The sequence below is a fragment of the Vigna angularis genome, chromosome 2 (assembly GCF_016808095.1).
Source record: "Vigna angularis cultivar LongXiaoDou No.4 chromosome 2, ASM1680809v1, whole genome shotgun sequence".
In the NCBI taxonomy this organism is placed as follows: Eukaryota; Viridiplantae; Streptophyta; class Magnoliopsida; order Fabales; family Fabaceae; genus Vigna; species Vigna angularis.
In genome coordinates, this window is record NC_068971.1 from 33992223 (window position 1) to 34010317 (window position 18095).

The 18095-nt window shown below is 36.8% G+C and overlaps 2 protein-coding genes across 2 annotated transcripts; both read right to left on the bottom strand.

The window, feature by feature from the left end:
* On the bottom strand, positions 1-6960 carry LOC108329429 (uncharacterized). Its single transcript, XM_017563621.2, has 7 exons — positions 6412-6960; positions 5248-5302; positions 4781-4855; positions 4479-4570; positions 2765-2846; positions 564-647; positions 1-359 (listed from the first exon to the last, which is right to left on the bottom strand). The coding sequence occupies exons 1-7, from the start codon at positions 6762-6764 to the stop codon at positions 246-248; spliced, it is 855 nt and encodes a 284-aa protein (XP_017419110.1). The 5' UTR covers positions 6765-6960; the 3' UTR covers positions 1-245.
* Positions 6961-16815: 9855 nt separating this feature from the next.
* LOC108327852 (NADPH-dependent aldehyde reductase-like protein, chloroplastic) lies at positions 16816-18095 on the bottom strand. Its single transcript, XM_017561575.2, has one exon. It carries the CDS (start codon positions 17715-17717, stop codon positions 16926-16928), a length of 792 nt encoding a protein of 263 aa, XP_017417064.1. The 5' UTR covers positions 17718-18095; the 3' UTR covers positions 16816-16925.

The following is an 18095-nucleotide window of genomic DNA, read 5'->3' on the forward strand; positions in this document are numbered from 1 at the left end:
TTCAAAGTGAACAAGGTCTGGCAATGTTAATATGTAACTTCATTCAGACAGCAATTAATATGCATAGGTTTGGAGGCCTTGTTTACAATGAATTTCTTTACAAAGTTGAAGTATCTTAAAAGAACCTAAAAATCAAGATTTTTTTTTTTCTTTCTTCAATTTCTAGTTATTCTGGAGGGGGGTGCCCAAGGATAAATTCAGTTTTCATGACATGCAGGACTATACAGCTATCACCGAGTGTTAACTCAAGGAGACCTAAGATACTGACGCCATTCTTCAGGTGTTCCCTTTCTTAATGTCAGCATTCTCAGGGCCGCAGCAGTTAGAGGTATGGCAAGAATGTCATAGTCCTTTGGAGCCTGAATTACAAGAGTAACATTCACTTAATCGTGAAAATGGAAACATTAAAAAGCCTGAATACGTTGAAATAGGTACTATGTTTCAATTCAACAACGTAAGCGAAAGTTGGAATTTTAACATTGGTAACTCCTTCTTGGTAGCCATTATGTTGCTCTTTCATGAATTATGGGAAGAAGGCAACTATGTTATAGCTAGTTAAGTACCTTTGGGACCTTAATCAACTTCATTTTTGCCTCCTCCAAAGTTTTTTTACCCTTTTTGGAGTTGCATTTGGCACAAGCAGTCACCTGTCATCAGAAAATACTGAGTTCTAGATCCATATGTAAAGAAGAAGCTGATAAGTAACGAGGGAGTAACGAACACCTGTTGTGGCTGGGAAGAAATTATTGATTCTTGAGTATTCAAAATCAGAGGATTAAAAAAACAGGATTGTTCAAAAAAGATGCATTTGAAAGAACAAGTAGATAATATACTTTTACCTAGTGAAAGCTCATGCACAAAAAGAAGATAGTTGAGTATTTTCCGTTAGGAAAGTAGCCCGAACATGTTGCCCAAGCTGAGAAGACTCACATTCAAAAATTTGTAAACAAGAGAGATGAGCAATAATATTTTTAAATTGTTTACTTTAGGTGATCTAATCCATAGTTAAGGTCAGGGGATCCTAAAATAGCACCAGTGGTAGATGATGGAGGTTGAAGATAGAAAGCCCATGTGATTCAAAGCCTATGCCAATTATCTGTCTAGTTCTCCAATTCTTTAAGTTAAAAGGGCACCTAAATATAAAAAGAACTGAATTCAAAGTTAATGAAAGAAGAGGTATAGCTTGACTAATTCAAAATGGCTTTAGCCTTTGAAGAATTTGGTGGATGAAAATTTTGAGAAAAGAGGAGGAATACTAGAAATGTGATCAAAAGCACCAGAATCCAATATCCAGGATCTAACTAGCATAGAATGAGAGAATCGTTGTAGAATTACCAGTATGGACCACAGCAATAAAATATGATCTCGATTGAGCTGTTTTGATCGAAAGTATTCTTTTTATTCATTATGTAACAGAATGTTACTGGAATCAAAGGTTGGACTTGGTCTAAAAGCCATTAGAATGTGTACTCAACCACGGTAACACAATAGGGGCTGAAGAATAGAGGTAAATGATGACAAACATGAACAATGATGAGTACAATAACCGACTTCCAAATTGAATAGCAAATAATGAACAGTGAACAGAAGCAGTAAGGAATTTCAAAGGAAATTGAAATTATACAATTTCATTAAAGTAATTGGATTATTTAAAATTAGAGAATTTTAATTTCCACCTTAAAAAATAAGAATTTGAAAATTTTCAAATCTTCAAATTCACATTTTGCTCTTTGTATTTTTCCTTCATCTCGATTTTGGTTTTGAACATCATCTTGACTAAGGCTGAGACATGAGACATGGTCGGGATAAATACTTTCCGGCTAATGCCGACTCGGTGTTTTTTTTTTAATTGATGTTAATAGAATTTATTTTTGTAGACACTATTATTTCTTGCTCGACATTAATTAGAATTTTCTCGGTCAATGTTATTTTCTAGCTGATATGAATAAAAAAAATTTCAATTCAGGTCTGTCATGATTATGTTTTTGTCAATGTTTGCTATGATTTTTTTTTTATCATCAATTTCTTGTCAATATTTTGTTAGGTTCTTTTCTAATGTTAACTGGAAAACTTTCTGTCAGCAATTAGGGTTTCGCTTTTATACCAATGTCAACAGGGAAAATTTTTCAATCAACATTGATAAAAAATAGTTGGAAGAAAAAAACTCCAACCATCAGCATTGTAAAAATAGCATTAATTGATGTTAACTTAAATAATTGTTCACAACTCCAACTAAAAACAATATCGGTTAACGTCAATAAAGTAAAAGTTCAGTAAATATCAGTTAAAAAAACCTTGACAAACTTCAACCGAGAAATAATATCAACCAGGACCGACTATAAAAAAAATCAATTTCGATATATTTGAATTTTTAATAATGATTTGATATTTAAATAATTTTCTGATTTGGTCGTAATTGAGATACTTTATCCAAACAAGAACCTTAAAATTCATTAAATTTGAATTGTCTTGTCTAAACAAAACATTTAAAACATAAAACAATTTAAAATTAGATTAATTTAAATTCAATGTATTTCAATGTCTGAAACTTGCTTGAGTGAAAAACACACTAAGCCCAGGGATATATATACAAAACAATTACATAGAACAAGTAAATATAAGACGCAATTTATAAGAAAGAATAATTAGGCTAATAATTAAACTATCTTTAAGTTATGATGAATCTTGGAAACTTATAAAGTCGAACATGTTTATTATTATGTAGTTTCCAGCAGTATTATCTATATGCATAAAAGATTCTTACTAGATTTTCCCATGTCCATTCTCCACCTAACGCAGCGGGCACAACATGATCAATGGTCAAATTCTCACGTGAAGAGCAATACCTGTTGAGAAGGTCATATCATATCAGTGCAAGGATTTGTACCCTAACTAACCTAATTACCTAAGGTAAGAACACCTTTGCATCCTTGTGCTCAAGGTAATTTCATAGGAAAGCTAAAATTAAAGGTAAAACACAGGAAGCTGCTTCTGACTGATCATTTATTAGGAGTTGTTAGTTACAATAATAGAAAGATACTTGGAGGAAGATCTTTCTCTTATTTTCTGTTCAATTCCATTAAAAATGAATTCTTTGTTTTCTCTTACCTGATTTTGTTTGTCGTTTGAATCATAATTACTCCACAAGCATGAAATGTTGAGAAGGGTTACATCCATTATGCATGGCTCTCCATTATAGAGGCAATGAACAGACTCATGCTAGCTAAGGGCTTCCATAAGGAACAAATAACAATTTATACATAATAATTCACGCTACCTAATTCTAATTCTCATTCTCATAAATTACAAGGTGAATGAATCTTGCTGTGCCAAACTAGAGATGGGGAACAAGAATTTTATATTTGATCTACCCCCAACCAAAGGTAAAATTAAGTTGAATTTAGCTTAAAGTTCAGAAAATTGATGCTCACTTCAATAGTTTTACTTTCACATCTGAAAGTAAAGGAGGGAATTCTTTTCTAGGTCTTATGTCTCCCACAAAATGGAGAATCATTCCCATTAGAGGAAAAAATGTAAAAACAACTTCTAGGTCTTCTTTACTGCGATAATGTAATGTGAGCATCAACTTAAATTGCTTAACTGAAAGCATGGCCACAGTTGAGCTTTTTCCAGGTGTATGTACTTCAGCTTATCACAAAGTTGGCCTTACATTGCTTTCCAGGTTTAAAGTCTTGTCCGTGAATAAATTGTTAATTAATACCATGGACGGCTGTATTTGCAATTCTGAAGCTATCTATACATGGTGTTAGGAACCAGCATTCAAAATAAAGAAAAACATGGTTTTATTGCTTGACTGAAAGTGGATAGAACGAGGAGAAAGATCTTTCCTTCACTAGTTCCACCTTTCACAATCGACCAAGCCCTTGTTGGGTTCTTTCAAATTCAATTCCCCAAGTCCTCTCCCAACCCAACCCTTACTTCCCCCAACTCATCTATTTAACTAATCCCTTCTTATTATATCTCTTGGTTAACTAGTAGAAACCACTTTTTCTTCTCTTTCATCTTCCAAGCAACTTCCAATCTGTCTTAACTCCTAACACAGTCAAATTCTTAAAGTCTAGGAACTGCATGAATCTTAGTAATATCAATTCTACAGAAATATAAATATATACCTAGCCAGGGTTAAGGAGGAGAGTTGTGTTAGGCCATTGATGGCCAAAGTAAACTTGCCGATATACCAAACATGTCAGTTGGCCCAAGTTGAATAATAAATCAAAATTACTGAAGGGAATTTAGGGGTTTTCTTCAGTAATTTGGTTGATTATTCAACTTGGGCAAAGGACATGTTTGGTATATCAACAAGTTTTCTTTGGTCGTCAATGGCCTAACACAACTCTCCTCCTTAACCCTTGCTAGGGGCAGTATGAAAAACAATATTTCTGTTTTGTTGTGGTGAATGACAGAAATTAAACATATTTAGATTTGTTAAAAAATAAAGTTCAACACAGAGCACTTACTGACAGGTGTAATTGTCTCGAAATAGTATATTTTTTCGACTGAGATTGTTCTTGATTATTCTTCTTTTAACAACCTGAAGTAAATGTGGAACCTGTACCAACCACCAAAACAAAACTAAGTTGAGCTCATTCAATGGACCAGGCAAATCACAAAAATGTTCAGCAATAACCATTTGCTAACAATCATTATGATAAAATACAAAATATACATGTTGATATTAAATTCGAGCCACCGACTTTACTGCAATGATGGGAAGCACCAGAAATATTAATAAACCAAAAGCATATTATGTTGTGCATACCCTTAAGACAGCTGGTATATAGAAAGATCCACTGGGGGAGTTCACTGTCTTAGCATAATACTCCAGTACATCAGCCTGGAAAAGTGAGATTTCAAAACATAATAACCACATTTCAGTGTTTGTCTAAAATAAAGAAGAAATAGAGTCAAAAGCTGTAGCCGGAATCAGTATATGTGTCAGTATCTTGGTATGTGCAAACTGACCACCAGGCCTGGGGAACAAATCAAGTTCAGATTACACATATTGAACCAAAAAGAAAAGGATTAGAAGCTTGGTTCAGAGATACACCCGACTTTTGGAAATGATATATGCATTGAGAAATCCCACCAATTCATTAAGAAGATTAGTTTAGTTTAGTTTAACACTATATATATTCATGTCTATCACAAAATGATAAAATACATAAAATAGGCTTATTGCACACTATAATTAACATAGCAATGAAAAGTTGAGCAGAAATATCTGACCTTCTCCATAAACTCCAAACATATAGCACGTTTCCAGCCTACGACATTTACTGGCCTGGAGCAGGATGACAGCAGTCAGAACCATAAGCAAACAACTGAGCAGGTGTCTTGATATTGGTGACTATACAAGAGAAAATAAATCGTCACTATTTCATACTATTCACACACACTAAACACTGAGACTATAAAGTATACAGTATTTCATCCCTGAAAAATCGATAACTGGCAGGAAGTGATTACACCACAGTTTCAAAAGCATGATGCGTTGACCAACTCATTATCAATCTAGATTTTTGTACTTATCTTGATTAAAAAAACAATAAAGAAATAAATAGTGATAAATATGAAGCTATGTGTGTGTAGATCCAACATCCCAAATAATGCAAATGCTCCTTGGTAGTGATCCTCAATTTCCCAAAGCAAACAACAAATATGTCATAAAAATAGTCACTCAAAGATAAAATACACATTGAGATCTAACATCAACTATAGATATGACCAAACAAGAGCTTACAAAGACTTAGGTAATTCTCACCTCTTGAGCTAGCCTTTTGGGGTTGAGTTCATTTCAGTTCAAACTCAAGATGGTATTAAAACCTATCATAGTACTGACATTGAACAGGAGTATGTTGAAATCCAACATTGAATCCTCACCTCATTAAGTCAAGTCCAGCCCAAACTAAAGTGGCAAATGTGTAAAGCTAAAAAAATTAAGGAATGGATCTACCATTGATGGCAGAAGTATGCATTTGTACATCTCCCTATACTCACAAATCCTTCTGTTAGGCAAATGGCAACTAATCAAACCCACTGTTTATTATAATTTTTCCATGGAGACTTCCCCAAATAAAGGAATCATTTATTACCATCACTCCAAATAGCACAATAAATCACAATAAACAACTTGTCACAAAACTCCCGAAGCACCAAGTCACGCAGTATTCCTAGAGATACAACAACTACCAAAACCTTACTATCAAACCAGCTGAAAAGGTTAACAATCAACAAAGTACAGAAATAGGAAGTATAAAAGTATTAGACCACCCTGATGTGTAAAACCCCAAATGAACTTTCCCAATTCCTGTAAAACGTAAAGATCACAAATATTATTACTGTACATGCACAGCAACAGCAAAAAAAATGCAAAATTTTGCAAGAAGTAACCTGTAAGCTATGTCCAAAACCAAACCACGGAAACAAGACAAGCCATCTCCGTCAAACACATCATCGTCCTCATCAAAATCAGCGTCCTCATCTTCATCATCATCCTCATCATGAACACTCCCATTGCCAGCAGTGGAGCTTGCTCCCGCATTACAACGGTTGTTTTTGTTACACAAAGAAGATGTTGAAGCATAGTAAATCCTAGCAGAAGAACCTATGCACCTTGTTTTTCGCTCGCTGGTCTGAACTGATCTGCACTTGTAGAGAAAAGGGTCCTTCTGATCCAAAATAGAAGACACGCCCTCCCCATTGAAGAGCAACTTCAGCCGACCCTGCGTAGTGAACTGTGCCATAATACCCTTCACTTACTTTCTCCTTCAAACTTGGAAAGTTTGTACCTTTCTGCTGAAACTTTTGCAACAAACACTGAGATATTTTTATTGGTAGATCATTCAACAAGGAGACCCCATTATAGGTCGGAGAGAAACTTGAAAAACTGAAACATTGATTTTTGCAGGAAAAGAACAAATGACCCAACAAAATTCATTCTGGCCACGGAAAGACCCGTTACCACACATTATCTTGTCTTCCGAATATCCTCTGTGTTTTGACCCGAATTCACAAATATGCCACTTAAAATCAGGTCATAAATTTTAAGTAAACAAAATTGCACTCTATTTTTTCTTTAATTTAAACGTGTGTTAGTTTTTATTATTTGAGGTCATAAATAATTAATACAGTCGTCGAATGACTTTTTCTTTAATTGTATAATAATAAATTAGACGTTTGCAGTACACATATTTACTAATGAAAAAAAAAAAAACCTTTCCAAAAAATTTCTATAAAATTTATCCTAATCCAAAAACAAAATTTTCTAGTTTATCATCTCCCATTTATTTCTGAAAATTAACTCGATGAGTGTTTAACTTACATATTTTGGTTCACAAGACCCCAAAATATTCCAAATCTCAAAAACATATCTAATTTTGGTTTATAATCAACTTCCATAAGCCAATACATGTGTAACTTTTTTTCTTTTGTTTGTTATTTTTTGTATTAAATAAATATTTCATAAATATGATAGAAAAATTACAATTAAGCTTTTACATTTAATTAATTAAAAATATAATATTCTTAAAAATATATGCAAAAAAAACATTTATAGAATTTAATACTGATAATTATTATTAATATAAAACATTAAATTAGTGAAAAATTATATTTTTTAAAAATATAAATTATTTTAAGCAATTTAGTGTGTATATATATATATATATATATATTAAAATTAAAATTAAAATTGAATTTACTGATTAAAATATTAATTATATATAATTTTGTAAGGGTGGTTATTGTTATGTAGTAAGATATTTATTACATAAAATATCTTAGATATTTTAAACGGTTAAGATATTTATGAATAACTAACCACATTTTTAGGTAAGGTTATTTTTATTTTGGCTTATAAATACAATGACAGGGCCAAAGTCCAGGTACGTTCTCTCTATGTTCTAGAGACCCTAAATAATATTTCAGAGCAGTATCATAATCACTCCCTTGAGAGCTGAGGCTCCATAACTCACATCTGACTTGAGCGTCGGAATATCTTTGCAGGTACCTCCCCCTCCTTTGGAGAGTATGAACAACAACAATTGGAGAAGAGCAAGCGTCCCAGACAGCCAGGAGCAACAAAGACACACTGGAAAACATCTACACCGAAACATTTTGGCGCCCACCGTGGGGCCGAGTGTCATCCCAAAGAAGCCACAACAGGAGCCTCGGCCTCGATGAGTCACTTCTTCGGATAAAGCTACTCCAACAAGATGAAGCTGCCGCATCACCGCCAGGATTCTCCTCCGTGAGCCATTAACGCCACTGTAAACATCTTTGCAAAATCATGCCTCTTTGCGGATCAGACCCAGCGCAGAGACAGCCTCCAATTCGGGTACGTCCATCAGCCTCCGTCGCGCCACCAGACACCACTGTCACAGGGGCACCATTAATTCATCCTCATCGTCTCCACGATCGCACAATCCTGCAAATAAAAGCCCTAAATTCCCAAATCATAACCCAAGAAGATCGCAGATTCAAAACCCCGTGCCATCCAACTTGCCGTTCGGTTCCGCCTCCACGCCATACGCAGCGCCTTCAAGCCAAGACTAGGGTTAGATACTGTACCGTCCGGTCCGTCCGACAAATAGCTCTCATTGTCGTTCGGCCGATAGCTCTCAGGGTCGTTCGGCCAATAGCTCTCATTGCCGTTCGGCAATTTTCAGCATCAAGCGCCCAGCAGTCGGCCTCAATAACGTTCGTCCAGTCGGTCCCCAACGTTCGGCCACCCGTCTCAATAACGTTCGTCACTCGGCTCCACCAGTTTTCGGTCATTCGACCAAACGTATGCTCGATTATTGAGCCTCCCCGACGATCGACACCTTGGCCTTAACTGTTCAGCACCTCTCTCTCCCTGACGTTCGGCCACCCCGCATCAATCGTTCGGCTTTCCGTGGCCTAAAGCGTCCGGCACTCTGCCTCACTGACGTTCAGCCACTCGACCTCAACCGCTCGGCCATTCGGTCTATTTCGGCCACTCAGCCTCACGGACGTTCGGCGATTCGGCCTATTTCGTTCGGCCATCCGCCAATCAAGCTTTCCAACGATCAGTCATTCGGCCTCTTGACGTTTGGCAGCTTGGCCTTGACCGTTCGGCCTTCCTTACAGACATTCCTCATTTGGTTTCAAACAGTCGACCATCAATGTCAACGAACGTTCAAAGAGTCGGCCATTCGGCCTTAAAAGCGTTCGTTAGTTGGTTTCAACCGCTCGACAATGTCTGTGTACGAGCGTTAAAACAGTCGGCCGTTCGGCCTCAAAGGTATTCGCCATTTGGTTTCAACCGCTCGACAATCCATCTGTAGGACCGTTCAACATCTGTACGAGCGTTCGACAACCTATGTGTCGAGCGTTCAAACCGTCCTCACGTTCGACCTCCCTTCGGTTTCAACCGCTCGGCCTCACATGCCACCCGGCCGCTCGACAACCTATGTGTCGAGCGTTCAAACCATACTCATGTTCGGCCTCCTGACGTTCGGCACCTCGGCCTCTGTGACGTTCGGCCATTTGACCTCACCGTTCGACAATCCATGGTGACAAGCGTTCCAACACTCGACCATTGGGCCTAACTGACGTTCGGCCCTTCGGCCTCTATCGCTAGACCATCCATCGGCACGCGCACTCAAGCACTGGGCCATCCGAACGCACTGATGTTCAGCCAGTCGAACTCAATAACGTATGACCGCCCATTGGTCCTGATGTTCGCCATCTTGGCTTGACCCGTTCGGCCAATCGCTTCATTGACGTTCGGCAATTCGCGCAGGAAGCGTTCGGCCATTCGACTAAACTGATGCTCGCCCATTGGTCCTGACGTTCGACATCTTGGCTTCAACCATTCGGCCAATCGCTTCATTAACGTTCAGCAATTCCCGTAGGAAGCGTTCGGTCATTCGGATTCACTCATATTCGGCCATTCGATCTCTTTGATGTTCGGCCTCAAGCGTCCAGCATTCGGCCTAACTGACGTTCGGCCGCCAGGTTTACAACTAGATCGAACGGTCTCACCTATATGCTTAACATTTTGTATCTTACAGGTCACAAGAAACAATCAGCCCAAGACTGAGCCATCTTACTCTCTCAACCGAAGCCGTTCATGCTGAAGCACTAAAATTGAGCAACACTCCTAGACCTGGTAGATGTTCGCCCTAGAACACCCAGGCGCATTGAATAAAGGGATACACTCCCGCTGGTAGATGTTCGCCCTAGAACACCCAGGTGCATTGAATAAAGGGATACACTCCCGCTGGTAGATGTTCGCCCTAGAACACCCAGGTGCATTGAACAAAGGGATACACTCCCGCTGGTAGATGTTCGCCCTAGAACACCCATCAAACCTAGGGGACCATCCTCTAGCCTAGCTTATGTTCGCCCAAGAACATCAAATTTTCAAACATTCTGCCGTTCGACATCAAAAGCGTTCGTCATTTGGTTTCAAACAGTCGACCATCAATGTCAACGAACGTTCAAAGAGTCGGTCGTTCGGCCTTAAAAGCGTTTGTCAGTTGGTTTCAACCGCTCGACAATCTCTGTGTACGAGCGTTCAGACAGTCGGCCGTTCGGCCTCCCTTTCGTTTCAACAGCTCGAAAACCCATATGTACGAGCGTTCAAAGAGTCGGGTCGTTCGGCCTCAAAAGCGTTCGTCATTTGGTTTCAACAGCTCGACCATCAATGTTAACGAATGTTCAAAGAGTCGGCCGTTCGGCCTCAAAAGCGTTCGTCATTTGGTTTCAACCGCTCGACCATCAATGTCAACGAACGTTCAAAGAGTCGGTCGTTCGGCCTCAAAAGCGTTCGTCAGTTGGTTTCAACCGCTCGACAATCCCTGTGTACGAGCGTTCAAACAGTCGGTCGTTCGGCCTCCCTTTGGTTTCAACCGCTCAACAACCCATATGTACGAGCGTTCAAACCGTCCTCACGTTCAACCGCTCGATAATCCATTCGGTTTCGGCTGCTCGACAATCTATGTGACGAGCGTTCAAACCGTCCTCACGTTCGGCCTCCCTTCGGTTTCAACCGCTCGGCCTCACATGCCACTTGAACACTCGACAACCTATGTGTTGAGCGTTCAAACCGTCCTCACGTTCGGCCTCACATGCCACTCGGCCGATGGACAACCTATGTGTCGAGCGTTCAAACCGTCCTCACGTTCGACCTCACATGCCACTCGGCCACTCGACAACCTATGTGTCGAGCGTTCAAACAATCCTCACGTTCGAGGCCTCGCATGCCACTCGGCCTCTACCGCTCGGTCATACATATCCTCACGTTCGGCCTCACTCGTTCCAGCTTTTTGTCGTTCGTCTTCACCTCTTTGTGGTCCATCAAACTCAACCGCTCGGTCATCCTTGGTTTGAAACGTTCAATCCACATATGAGCAACAACCAGAAACACGCTCCCTAACACAACGAATACAACCTCCCTCAAACCCATAAGTCCTATAGTTACCACGTCCATAAAACAGAACGGTTAACTCGGACTTGGGGGGCATGTTATGTAGTAAGATATTTATTACATAAAATATCTTAGATATTTTAAACGGTTAAGATATTTATGAATAACTAACCACATTTTTAGGTAAGGTTATTTTTATTTTGGCTTATAAATACAATGACAGGGCCAAAGTCCAGGTACGTTCTCTCTATGTTCTAGAGACCCTAAATAATATTTCAGAGCAGTATCATAATCACTCTCTTGAGAGCTGAGGCTCCATAACTCACATCTGACTTGAGCGTCGGAGTATCTTTGCAGGTACCTCCCCCTCCTTTGGAGAGTATGAACAACAACAATTGGAGAAGAGCAAGCGTCCCAGATAGCCAGGAACAACAAAGACACACTGGAAAACATCTACACCGAAACAGTTATTAATATAATTTAAAATAAAATTGATACGTCATTAATAATATAATACATGATTTTAAAATATTAAACTATTTATTAATTAGTATATGTAAATTTTAATATATTAATAATATATGTTGGTTTAGTTCAAACATACTTATTCGTATCATTGTTGTTTTTGTTATTTTATTAGTAAAATTTCGTATTTTTTCTAATTGGTACTTGTTTTGAATGATAAGTGTAATGATTTTTAAATCATCACTTTGTTTGGATCTTTAACCAATCCTAATTTATTATTTTAAAGGTTAGAAGTTTCATCGATTCAAAGTATCCAAGTTATGCTATCTAAGGGTTTAGTGAGCAAACATGAATTAAGTTTATATAAAATGTATTAGAACTTTGGTTTGAATGGTCACAAAGTTCATATTTACAAATTTCATATTAAATATTGAACTTTGATAACATGACCATCATTACATTTTTCTCCCTACTAAATTGGATTTTTATAAATCTTTTTGACTTGTAAGTTAACATAAACTTTAATAACATGACTCTAACGTCACAATTACCTTGTTGGTTTGAAAACATCTAATGCAACTTATTCAATTCTATTATAGCAAATTTCTAGATTTTGTAAAACTTTGACTTTTTAAATTATATGAGATGGATGTATCTAATACAGTGTTATATGAAGATATTAAAAGACTATGTAAAAAATGATGAGAAGATGAATAGTGAGACAATATATATTTGAAGAAGTTATTGAATTTTGTACCTATTACCTCTTTAATGTTGAATCAAGACGACTTCCAAAGTTCCAACACTTAGTGAGAACTGTAGGAGAAAAAAATTATTGGAAATACCATAATTACCATATCCAAGAAAGATTGGGAACAAACTCAATTGTATATTCTACACAATAACGATGAAATTGAATCATATGTTAAGAGACACAAAGACATGCTAAAAAAGTTAAATCTAACTAAGACTTACAATTGAATAAGTAGAGAACACAATGTAACTTTTATATAATGGCTAAAAAGCCACATTTTTGCAGAGTTAAATGTAAAATCCTCTTTAATTTTTGACAGATTGAGATGGTTAGCAAATGGTCCAAAGTCTTTTTTTACATTGGTTATATGATTAATGGGTGCACATTTAACACTAAAGAACGAGATAATCAAAGTACTATGCAAAATGGGGGTGTCACTTTGGTGGCTGAATTTATGCATATCTCTCAAGTGCTAAAGATAGAAGTCCTATATGTGGAAATATGTCGTATTTTATGATAATTGAACATATATGGGAGTTGGATACACCACATTTCAAGCACTCATATTTGGTTCCAAGTGGGTTGATAACAATAAGGGAGTTCGACAAGATGAGACATGATTTACGTAGGGGAATTTTAATAAAGTGGGGTACAAAGATGAACCATTTGTTTTATCATCACAAGCTCAATAAATTTTTTATGTCACTGATCTTATTGATGTCAATTGATCAATTTTGTTATTGATTAATAAAATAAACTGTCCTTCCAACGATGATATAGAAGATGAAGATACAAATGTTGAAGATGATCCTTTGTATGACATCATATGATGATGATCCAATAATAGATGATATCTTGTACAAGAGAGATGATCATGATAAAGAGATTTGGATAAACTCATCATTTTTGTGTCAACAAGAAACCTAAGCATTTATAGTTCACTTCAAAGAAGAAAAGGTTTTGGATTTAAAATTTTTATTTATATGTCTTTCCCTTTTTACCGATGTTATCCTTTCTTTTAATCACTTTTATTTCAGGTAAATGACATCTCCTATTGGAGATGATAATCTTCCTCTCGAGGAAGCAAAAGGGAAGAAAGGTGTAGTGATTATGAAGAAAATTATTCAAGTTAGAAGTGAAGGAAAAAATATTAGAGGTAATGTACCTATTTTAGTTTTCGGTATATTAGATATGTTACTTTCCTGATTATTGTTCAATATGTACTTATTCATATTATTAGGTTTCATGAAATACAAAGGGTCAACCAATTGAACCTAGTGGCACAAAATTCATCAGTTATCTTGGATCCATTGTTCGATTTAATGTTCCTATAACGTGTGATAATTGGAAAGAGTTGAGTTTTAGTGTCTATAAAGACCTCATTTGGAATTATACACAAGTAATGTGTACTAATTAAATCTAATTATTTTAAAGTATGTGTTATGATTTCCAAACTTCTTTCTACTAATATTTTATTTAATCGCTAACTTTTAATGTTGATACATGTCACAAGACTTATGTGTTAAGAGAGGTAGGTAAGTTGCTTATGATTTTTAGAACTAGCTTGGCCAATAAGTATCTAAAGGATGAGAATGGAAATTATTTAGAGAATCCTCCTAATCAACCTCATGAGAAGTATGCATCAATGATTAATAAGAATATTTGGAAAGAGTTTATTGCAAAACATATGGATACAAGTTTCAAGGTAATTTATAATATCCAAATACAATATATATTTATTCTTTAATTCGTGTGCATATAATTTGTTTACTATCTTTCTTTTTAGGAAAAAAGTTTACAAAATAAATAAAGAGCATCAAACTCTAAATACTCTTATACGGGCTCACGTAAAGGGTATGCACGCTTAGAACAAGAAATGATAAGTTAATATATAAATATACACACAACATATAAACCTGATTTTTAAAGAATATAAAGTGATCTTACACTTTTCAAAATGTCTTTTCGGTAAGCAAGATTAAGTTTTAGTAAATGAAGATTGTGATTATACAAGTACTATAAATAAAACTATATGTACATAAAACTAAATAAAACTATAAGTAAATGAAAGGACGGGTTAAACAAAACAATAAAACATGATGATTCCAACCAATGTGAATGAAGAGAAAACAAATCATAAGATAATCATATTATATGTCTTATTAGTTTTATACTAATACTAAGCCAACTCATAAGATAACCATACTATATGTATAGGGAATAAAGTGATAACTCTAGTGATTGTAGTTTGAAGTTTTAAAAAATACAAGAACAAAAACTATTGGTTTTAAAGTAAGGAAGTAAACGTAAAACCAAGTTCTGGTAATTTTTTAGGATCTAAAATTATCTTTAACTGTTGTGTTAGTCAAAATATCTGGAAAATGAAGTGTCATTCATAATTAGGTAGTAGGTTACTTATGCTATGTTGTGTTAATCATTACCTTTAAGGCTATGTTTGTGAGTATAAACTTGTGTTGAAATAGTATAAAAATTCATCTTTGTTTTTATTTCTTCGTGGTTGACTTAAAAACTCTAGAAATAAGAAAATTCCTTCATATTTTCTCTAAATTGTGAATTCTGTCCATTCTACATCGAGAAAAGGCTTTGCAATTTTTATTGAGTTTTACTTACTATTGACATTGTCTTTGTTCATTGAAATACACAATAATAATATGTATGAATGCTTTGGATCCAATTCCTCATTCTCTTATATCATAATAATTTCTGATAATTTTGTGATGTTAGGGAGTACCGAGTTATGTGCCCGTTAGGTTTAAGAAAATAGTCAAACTCAAAACACAAACCCAATTCACATATTACATCAATCAAATCAAGCATCGAGACAAAGGATTATGCAGCAATGGCACGAATCAGTGTCCATAACAGAACCAGCTTCAATCCCTTATTAAGTTTATTAGACCTCATATGAAAAAATAAAATGAAATAAAACATTTTTTTATAATAAACTAAAAAGGAGATCTTACTTAAAGTAAAGATGAGATAAGACTACGAAGCAAACGCGAATGAGGAGAACGTCGAACGAGAACCAAAGGAGAATGTGAAGGAGAAGTAAAGGAGAATGAGAAGAACCTAGTAGGAGAAGTAAAGGAAAACACAATGAATTATATTGGAGAAGGAAAGAAGAGAATGGAGAATGAAGAAGGAGAAGACTAGAGAAAGAGAGGAGAGAACATAGGAAAAAAAACTAGAGAAGCAAATGAGAGAACGCATAAGGTGAAGGTTGAAGAAGTAAAAGAGAGAACGTAGAAAAAGAAAATAGAAAAAACAAAGGAGAAGAGCACCACGAAAATACAAAACAAAGATTTTTTTTAATCTTAAAATAAAAATAAATCATAGAGGGTGCTTATTTAAACAAACATTATCTATTGATTCGATAGGACTATTTTTAAAAAGAAATGTATATTATTTCATGTTTTTATTTATAGTACTTTTTTAACAAACACTTTATTGAACACTCTCTATTCACAATTTTGTAGTAGTGTGTCCATGATAGACGCCAAAAATACTCCGACAAAAGACATTGATTACTTTTAAGCTAGATGCATTTAAAGTGTATGACCCTCCAAATAGTGTATGACCCTCCCTGCTATACAGGAAAAGTTAATTTTCACAATTTTATCTTCTATCCTTGATTTAAGGGAATCAGTATTAAGTTAATCAAAATCATAAAATTTTCAAGTTCATTCTTCACAAGAGATTCTTTCTCTGAGATATTCGACACTGTTTTCAGGGTCAACTTGGAAATATAAAACTTGGTCAAGAGCTTCATTCTACATCCGAATAAGGACAACTAAAAGACTTAACTTGTTAACACTGGACGATCTAGGTTCATTCTCTTGTTGACTTATGTTTTCAAGGGTTATTGAGGTAGTTAGATTATGTGGTCTCACTACAAATAGGGCTTATACATAGGAGAAAAATGTATGAAAAGAGTCAACTGATTTTATCCCAAACCAATATGTTTAATTCGTCCAAATGTTATCGCTAGCCAATTGTGGTGTTCTTCCTCTTTAGCTCTTAAGGGTAAATCTCTCTTGAAACCTAAGGATGTAAACTCAAAGAAAATCCTCGAAAGACCAAAAATGAAAGTTTACTAGCGAATGGATCTTCCAACTTTTGAGTAAGTATAGATAAAACTAACACAAGAAAAGGAAAACAAATATGAATGATGAAATTGGGAGATTATACTTATTCAGTGGAAACTTATACATACGAGTGTGTGAACTCTGGCATGTTATTTCCATCTTATTCAGTTCAAACAGTAGAGGTCGATTAAATATAACCGCCATTGACACGAACAATTTGACCGTTGACCCATTCAGCAGCATCAGTGGCCAAGAACCCCACAACAGGAGCCACGTCTTTGGTCTCACCCAGCCTCCCCAAAGGACTCTCTTGCACGATCCTATTCACAGTCTCCTCCGACTTCCCCTCAAAGAACATCTCCGTTGCGATGGGCCCCGGCGCCACGCAGTTCGCCGTGATCTGCGTTCCCTTCAGTTCCTTCGCCAGAACCTTCACCATCGCCTCCACCGCAGCCTTCGACGCAGCGTAAACACCGAACCCCGGCCGCAGCGCCGCCACCTGCGACGACGTCACCAGAATGATCCGCCCCCCGCCGCCTCGCTTCAACCGGTTCGTCGCCTCCCTCGCGCACACAAACGCACCGCGCGTGTTCACCGCGAAGGTGTGGTCGAAGGACTCCATGGTGGTGTTCCCAATGGAGGGGTACGTGCCGTCGAGGACGCCTGCCGAGTTGACCAGGATGTGGATCGGCGAGTCAAAGGCGCGCTCGGCAGAGTCAAAGAGGGACTTGACTTGGCTCGGTTCGGACACGTCAGCCTTGACCACGACGGCCCGCGGCGTGGCGGAGTTGGCGTTGATTTGAGCGGCAACTGACTCGGCTTGGGACGAGTTGGAGGTGTAATTGATGACGATTCGCGCACCGAGTGAAGCGAGGTGAATCGCGATTTCGCGGCCGATTCCGCGCGAGGAGCCAGTGACGATTGCGACTCGGTCTTGAAGAGGAAGTGGTTGGGGTTGAGCTTGGGAAGCGGTGGCCATTTACTTCTTCAAGAATTAGCTAAACAAGGGTTCTCTGATTTAACTAGGACTGATTAAACAAGGGTTCTCTGATTTAACTAGGACTGATTATAGTGAAAGGGCTGTCAACCTTCCCAAAGCCTTGCTGATCGTGATGGATTTCCCAACATCAAATTTTTTGGTTGACAATGTCCTTGAGACTAAGTAGGAACAAGAATTTCATTCTTACACCCCGTTTATTATTGGGCCTAAACAACACCCTGGTTTTTCACCTCTACACCCTTTGCTCTTATTGGATTTTACTTTCTGCAGCCTTATTTATATTTTCTTAATTATAATGTTTTTTTTACTTGTTTTGTATTTTATCTGTTACATATTAATCACTGCATACACGTTTTA